The following is a 7,500-nucleotide window of genomic DNA, read 5'->3' on the forward strand; positions in this document are numbered from 1 at the left end:
TAAACCAGATCTAAACCAGGTCTAAACCAAGACTAAACCAAGGACTAAACCAGGACTAAACCAGGAGGTCTAAACCAGGACTAAACCAGGACTAAACCAGGACTAAACCAGGACTAAACCAGGACTAAACCTAGACTAAACCAGGACTAAACCAGGACTAAACCAGGACTAAACCAAGACTAAACCAGGACTAAACCAGGACTAAACCAGGACTAAACCAGGACTAAACCAGGTCTAAACCAGGACTAAACCAGGACTAAACCAGGTCTAAACCAGGACTAAACCAGGACTAAACCAGGACTAAACCCGGACTCTAAACCAGGTCTAAACCAGGTCTAAACCAGGACTAAACCCAGACTCTAAACCAGGACTAAACCAGGTCTAAACCAGGACTAAACCAGGTCTAAACCAGGACTAAACCAGGACTAAACCAGGTCTAAACCAGGACTAAACCAGGTCTAAACCAGGACTAAACCAGGTCTAAACCTAAAAGACTAAACCCAAGACTAAACCAGGTCTAAACCAGGACTAAAACCAGGTCTAAACCAGGACTAAACCAGGTCTAAACCAGGACTACTAAACCAGGTCTAAACTAAACCAGACTAAACCAAGACTAAACCAGGACTAAACCAGGTCTAAACCAGGACTAAACCAGGTCTAAACCAGGACTAAACCAGGTCTAAACCAGGACTAAACCAGGTCTAAACCAAGACTAAACCAGGACTAAACCTCTAAACCAGGTCTAAACCAGGTCTAAACCAGGTCTAAACCAGGTCTAAACCAGGTCTTGTGGTTGAGGATCGGGGGCAGGTTTTTGTCGTGTCGTTGCAGAAACAGAAACAGGAGCAGAATAGAAATGAGGCTGCGGTTTGAGGTTTTTGGGACTTTGTCTTCCTCTTCTTCCTCTTCTTCCTCTTCTTCGTCTTTTTCTTCAGGGCCTGATTTACTTTTGGTTTCAGTTAAAAGTTTCATAATGGAGCTTTAAGTTTTTAACTGGTTGATTCCAAAATGACGTCACTGTCACCACATAAAGACATTTTTATTTCAGTGTGTTTCTGTAAAACCTAAAACTACAACAGACTGAACCAGGACTAAACCAGGTCTGGACCAGGTCTGGACCAGGTCTGGACCAGTTCTGCTGCTCCACTTAAGGGAGAAAAGCAGGAAAATCAAACTTCTTTGTGTCGACAGAAACAAAAGCAGCTGAAGGAAACATATACGTCTGTTTAATGTCGCACAAATCCTCAGGGAAATACTCCCTACACAAATACTCCCTACACAGAGAGGGGCATTGTGGGAGGACGGGGGGGGGGGGGGGGGGGGGGGGGGGGGGCACAGTGGGGGAGCAGGTCTGAACTCGAGTCGATAGAACCTGAGCTCCACTTTAAACCAAATCCACACCTGAGATTAAATTTAGTTTCAACAGGATTTTATCAGGAGATGATCAGGTTTTTATCAGGAGATGATCAGGTTTTTATCAGGAGATGATCAGGTTTTTATCAGGAGATGATCAGGTTTTTATCAGGAGATGATCAGGTTTTTATCAGGAGATGATCAGGTTTTTATCAGGACTCTGTGACCCAGAAAAGGTCTTCAGCGTTGAGTCTGATGGAATAAATTGGCTAAAAATAATATGAGCACATGACCTGCACCAAGAACTAAACCAGGACTAAACCAGGTCTAAACCAGGTCTAAACCAGAACTGAACCAGAACTGAACCAGGACTAAACCAGGACTATTAAAGTCCATTTTACTGAATACTGAGCACCAGTAAAATGCAGTTTTAAACTAGAATAAAAAGTTGAGTTGTTTCTGAAACACTGGACATTTGGAGCTTTGGAGACTCTGTTCTTCTGTCCCTGTGTCTCTGTGTCTGTGTCTCTGTCCTTCTGTCTCTGATCCCTCTGTGTGTCTGTGTCTCTGTGTCTGTGTCTCTGTCTCTCTGTGTCTGTGTCTCTGTGTGTCTGTGTCTCTGTGTCTGTGTCTCTGTGTGTCTGTGTCTGTGTCTCTGTGTCTGTGTCTCTGTGTGTGTCTGTGTCTGTGTCTGTGTCTCTGTGTCTCTGTGTGTCTCTGTGTCTGTCTGTGTCTGTCTGTGTCTGTGTCTCTGTGTGTCTGTGTCTCTGTGCTCTGTGTCTCTGTGTCTCTGTGTCTGTGTCTCTGTGTCTCTGTGTCTCTGTGTCTCTGTGTCTGTGTCTGTGTGTCTGTGTCTCTGTGTCTCTGTGTCTCTGTGTGTCTCTGTGTCTCTGTGTCTCTGTGTCTCTGTCTCTGTCTCTGTGTCTCTGTGTGTCTGTGTCTCTGTGTCTCTGTGTCTCTGTGTGTCTGTGTCTCTGTGTCTCTGTGTCTGTGTCTGTGTCTCTGTGTCTCTGTGTCTCTGTCTCTGTGTCTCTGTGTCTCTGTGTGTCTCTGTGTCTGTGTGTCTCTGTGTGTCTGTGTCTCTGTCTGTGTCTCTGTGTCTCTGTGTCTCTGTGTGTGTCTCTGTGTCTCTGTGTCTCTGTGTCTGTGTGTCTGTGTCTCTGTGTCTGTGTCTCTGTGTCTCTGTGTCTCTGTGTGTCTGTGTCTCTCTGTGTCTGTGTCTCTGTGTCTCTGTGTCTCTGTGTCTCTGTGTCTGTGTCTGTGTCTCTGTGTCTGTGTCTCTGTGTCTCTGTGTCTGTGTGTCTCTGTCTGTGTCTCTGTGTCTCTGTGTCTCTGTGTCTGTGTGTCTGTGTCTCTGTGTGTCTCTGTGTGTCTGTGTCTCTGTGTCTCTGTGTCTCTGTCTGTGTCTGTGTCTCTGTGTTCTGTGTCTCTGTGTCTCTGTGTCTGTGTCTGTGTGTCTGTGTCTGTGTCTGTGTCTCTGTGTCTCTGTGTCTGTGTCTGTGTCTGTGTCTCTGTGTCTCTGTGTCTCTGTGTCTGTGTCTCTGTGTCTGTGTCTCTGTGTCTGTGTCTGTGTCTCTGTGTCTGTGTCTCTGTGTCTGTGTCTGTGTCTGTGTCTGTGTCTGTGTGTCTGTGTCTGTGTCTGTGTCTGTGTCTGTGCTCTCTGTGTCTGTGTCTGTGTCTCTGTGTCTGTGTCTCTGTGTCTGTGTGTCTGTGTCTCTGTGTCTGTGTCTCTGTGTCTCTGTGTCTCTGTGTCTGTGTCTCTGTGTCTGTCTGTGTCTGTGTCTGTGTCTGTGTCTGTGTCTCTGTGTCTGTGTCTCTGTGTCTGTGTCTGTGTCTGTGTCTCTGTGTCTGTGTCTCTGTGTCTGTGTCTGTGTGTCTGTGTCTGTGTCTCTGTGTCTCTGTGTCTCTCTGTGTCTGTGTCTGTGTCTGTGTCTCTGTGTCTGTGTGTCTGTGTCTGTCTGTGTCTGTGTGTCTCTGTGTCTGTGTCTCTGTGTCTGTGTGAGTTCAGTTCTTGTGGGAGTTTCACATGAGTTTGTGATAAACACTAAACTCTCGGGTGTTAAATCTGGAGTCGGGTCCATCTGTGCAGCTACAGACTCACAAGAACCAGAACCAGACTCACCAGAACCAGACTCACAAGAACCAGAACCAGACTCACAAGAACCAGAACCAGACTCACAAGAACCAGAACCAGACTCAAGAACCAGAACCAGACTCACAAGAACCAGACTCACAAGAACCAGACTCACATGAACCAGACTCACAAGAACCAGACTCACATGAACCAGAACCAGACTCACATGAACCAGAACCAGACTCACAGACCAGAACCACCACTGAACCAGACACCAGACTGAACCAGAACCAGAAGAACCAGAACCAGACTCACAAGAACCAGACTCACATGAACCAGACTCACAAGAACCAGACTCACAAGAACCAGACTCACAAGAACCAGACTCACAAGAACCAGACTCACATGAACCAGAACCAGACTCACAAGAACCAGAACCAGACTCAGAACCAGAACCAGACTCACAAGAACCAGACTCACATGAACCAGACTCACAAGAACCAGACTCACATGAACCAGACTCACAAGAACCAGACTCACATGAACCAGACTCACATGAACAGAACCAGACTCACATGGATCTGAACTTTTAACACTCGATTCTTCACAAAGACCATGAGTTTTTGACGGCTCCATCCTGGTTCAGATCTTTAATCGTCTGAGTCTCTGTCACGAGAAATAAACTAAAGAGATGTTTTAGTTTTGTTTGTTTTTTTCACAGTGGAGATGAGAGTCTCACATGAAATATGAAGAACGTGGCAGGTTTGTGGAGATGATCCCAAACAGGAGAACCTTCTGGAGATGTTCATTTAAACATTTAGACTGACAGAGTGAGTCTGTGCTTCTCCTCAGACTCACCTTCAGCTCGTGATCATGTGAGTGTTTCGGTGGTGAGTCTCCTGCAGCTGATCTTCAGTTTGTGTTCATGTTCATGTTCATGTTCATGTTTGTGTTTCTTTGGTGGTTCTCCTCAGCTCAGACTCACCTTCAGCTTGTGTTCGTGTTCCTTGTTGACTCGTGCGAGGAGCTGAGCCTTCCTCCTGTTCAGAGCCTCGATGAGGGCGTCACACTGAGCCACGAGACACGCCTCAAACTCCACCCCGTTCTCCTGCCGCAAACAAACAAACAAACAAACAGACAAACAAACAAACAGACAAACAAACAAACAAACAAACAACAGACAAACAAACAAACAAACAAACAAACAAACAAACACTTTAGACTCCGAGAACTTTGAAAAAACATCGAAGCTCCAGAATCAAACAAAACTGACTCTGAACTTGAAGTCATGTTCTAATGTTCTGCTGTTCCTGGTCACAAACTGAGCTGGAGTTTAGTTTGTTTGACTCTTTATTCTGAGTCTGTTTCATCTCCAAAACTCCAAACGCTCTGCTCCACCTTGTGATGTCACGAAGTTCTCAGCTCCTTTTCCCTTTCGTTCAGTCGAGATCAGCGACTCCAGGACTGAAAAAATGATCCAGGTGATTCTAGTGAAGGAGTTTAAAAACACAGTGGAGCTCTTCCTGTATCACCACATGATGACATCACGAGGTGGAACAGAGTGTTTTCAGTTTGAGAGAAAAACTCAAAACTCAAACACACAAAAAACACAAAAACTTCCCTTCACTTTCCTGCTGGGTCCAGACCCGCCTCATGTGCAGGTCCGGAGCTTAAAGCAGCACTGTGGAACATCTGGGGAGGGTCCACCACCTGCTTGTTTCCATGGAGATGTCGTTGCTTTGTCTGGAATGTCCCACAGTGTCACTTTACACTTTCGACCTCGCTCCAGGTCGGTTCTGTCGACGCTCGAACACGTTTTTCCTCCAATAAAAACAATAAAAACAAGACTGAACTGGGAGAGGTTCCAGGTTTGTCGTTTTATCTCCATGGAGACGAGCAGACGGTGGAAAAGTTCCACACTGCAGCTTTACTGCGCTGGTCAGATCACAGATGCAGTTACATAACGCTCCCATGTAAAGTCTGTGTTTTCTCCCTGTTTCTTCACACTCTCGACACATTTTCACTTTGTCACTTTCACAGTGCGTCTGGTGCAGTGGGCGGGGCTTTCGCTCACACCTCGTGACGTCATCGTGTGAGTCACGTTCATCTGTGGTTCTGTCTGTGGGTTTAGAACTTCATAGAAAAGTGTGGAAGCGTCTGAAGGTGAAGCAGGTTTAGTCTTTTACCCTTGAGATTAAATCCAATTTACACCAAAATATTTAAAATGTGACAAAAGATTTTTTACATTCACAAAAATCTGTAAATTTATTCTACGCAAAACCAAGTCAATCCAACTTTCTTTGTATGACACTTTTCACATCACAAAGTCTCCACAGTGGTGCAAAAACACACACGATGTGAAGAAACACACGAAATACAATATAAAAAAATAATAAAATAAATACAACATAAATAAAAAACAAATTAAATAAATTTAAAAAATAATAAAAAACATAAATAATAAAATAAACACCACATAAATAAAAAAAAACACATTAAAGAAATAAAAATCAATAAATAAATAAAACACAAATTAAAAAACACATGTAAAAAAACTAATAAAATAATATTAAATAAAATAATAAAATAAATACAACATAAAAAAACAAAATACAAAATAAGTTAATAAAAAAATAAAAAATACTCAAATTGGCAAATAAAAAAAATAGAAGAAATAAAATTAGAACAAATGCATAGAGCGACAAACACTGCTGCTGTTTCATTGATTTTTTTCCAAGTCGCTCTTGTTCTGTTTGACTCTTTAAATGGTTTTATTCTGAATTAAAGCTCTGGTTTTAAATCCACAGACAGAACTGGTGTAAATGATAAACTTTAATCTTTACTAAAGCGTCTGAGCTGACGGGGGTTTTACCTGGATGTGCTGAACCATGTTCCGGAGTTGAACCAGAAACTCTTTTGCTTCAGTGGCTCGGTCGGAGAGTCCGTTCAGAGCCTGAGACAACTGCCCCTGGACCACAGACACAAAACACACAAAACACACAAAACACACAAGGTCAGAGGTCAGAGCGAGATTCAGATCAAATTCAACAACAACATGAGTTGTTGCTTCACACTGCACAGAGGGACTAGGCAAGGATGCCCACTCTCCCCCTCCCTATTCACCATTTTCATTGAGCCACTCGCAATAGCCATCCGTCAGAACCCCGACATACAAGGATTTCAAACAGCTCATATGCAACATACAATAAATCTCTATGCCGATGACATCCTACTTACACTCCAGAAACCACAATCATCTCTACAGGAAACAATTACCCTCATTGAATCATTCTCTAAAATCTCTGACTACTCAATAAACTGGACAAAATCCTCCATCCTCCCATTACACAACACCAAATGGGATGCGACAGCTCATACATCACATATTCCTTTATGCACCGGTCACATCACATACTTGGGCATTAACATTTCCTCCAGGCTGTCAGAGCTGACTGGACTCAACTTCACTCCACTTCTCAAAACAAATAGACAACGATCTATACCACTGGAGGAATCTACCACTATCCATTCTGGGCAGAATAGCAATAATCAAAATGAAAATACTTCCCAAAATAAATTACCTCTTTTCAATGGTTCCAATCCAACCCAACAGCACCTGGTTCAGCTCCCTCGACTCAATAATCACCAAGTTCTACTGGAAAAATAAGCCACCAAGGATCAAACTGACAACACTTCAAAAACCCAAAGCAACAGGCGGATTAGATGCACCACACTTCTATCATTACTTTCTGTCAAATCAGTTACAGTACATATACAAGTGGACACACCCCAGTCACTCAGATTACACCTGGCTAGACATAGAAGAAACACTCTGTAAGGACATTCAGATTTCAGATCTCCCTTTTCTCAGCAATCAATCAATCAACGACATCCATGTTTCAAAGTAACAACCATAGCATCCACTCTGACAGCCTGGTGGAATTCCACAAATCACATGTTCAAGCTATCTCACTATCTAACTTCACCCCCATCTGGAATAACCCTGACTTTCTTAGCAACAAAAAAACACTTAATTTTCACTCCTGGGTGCAAAAGGGCATCACACATTTAAA

The 7,500-nt window shown here is 43.5% G+C and overlaps 1 protein-coding gene across 1 annotated transcript in view; it reads right to left on the minus strand.

The window, feature by feature from the left end:
• The window catches only part of trim9 (tripartite motif containing 9), a 48,851-nt gene that overhangs the window by 21,516 nt on the left and 19,835 nt on the right, over window positions 1-7,500 (minus strand). The window contains exons 2-4 of the mRNA XM_055158800.1: window positions 6,300-6,395; window positions 4,409-4,535; window positions 4,282-4,285 (exon numbers count right to left, since the gene is read on the minus strand). Of these exons, the coding sequence (XP_055014775.1) occupies window positions 4,282-4,285; window positions 4,409-4,535; window positions 6,300-6,395 (227 nt within the window). The remainder of the gene's footprint in view (window positions 1-4,281; window positions 4,286-4,408; window positions 4,536-6,299; window positions 6,396-7,500) is intronic.

Source organism: Boleophthalmus pectinirostris, unplaced genomic scaffold (assembly GCF_026225935.1).
Source record: "Boleophthalmus pectinirostris isolate CB_2022bp ecotype Guang Dong unplaced genomic scaffold, ASM2622593v1 HiC_scaffold_10, whole genome shotgun sequence".
NCBI lineage: Eukaryota > Metazoa > Chordata > Actinopteri > Gobiiformes > Gobiidae > Boleophthalmus > Boleophthalmus pectinirostris.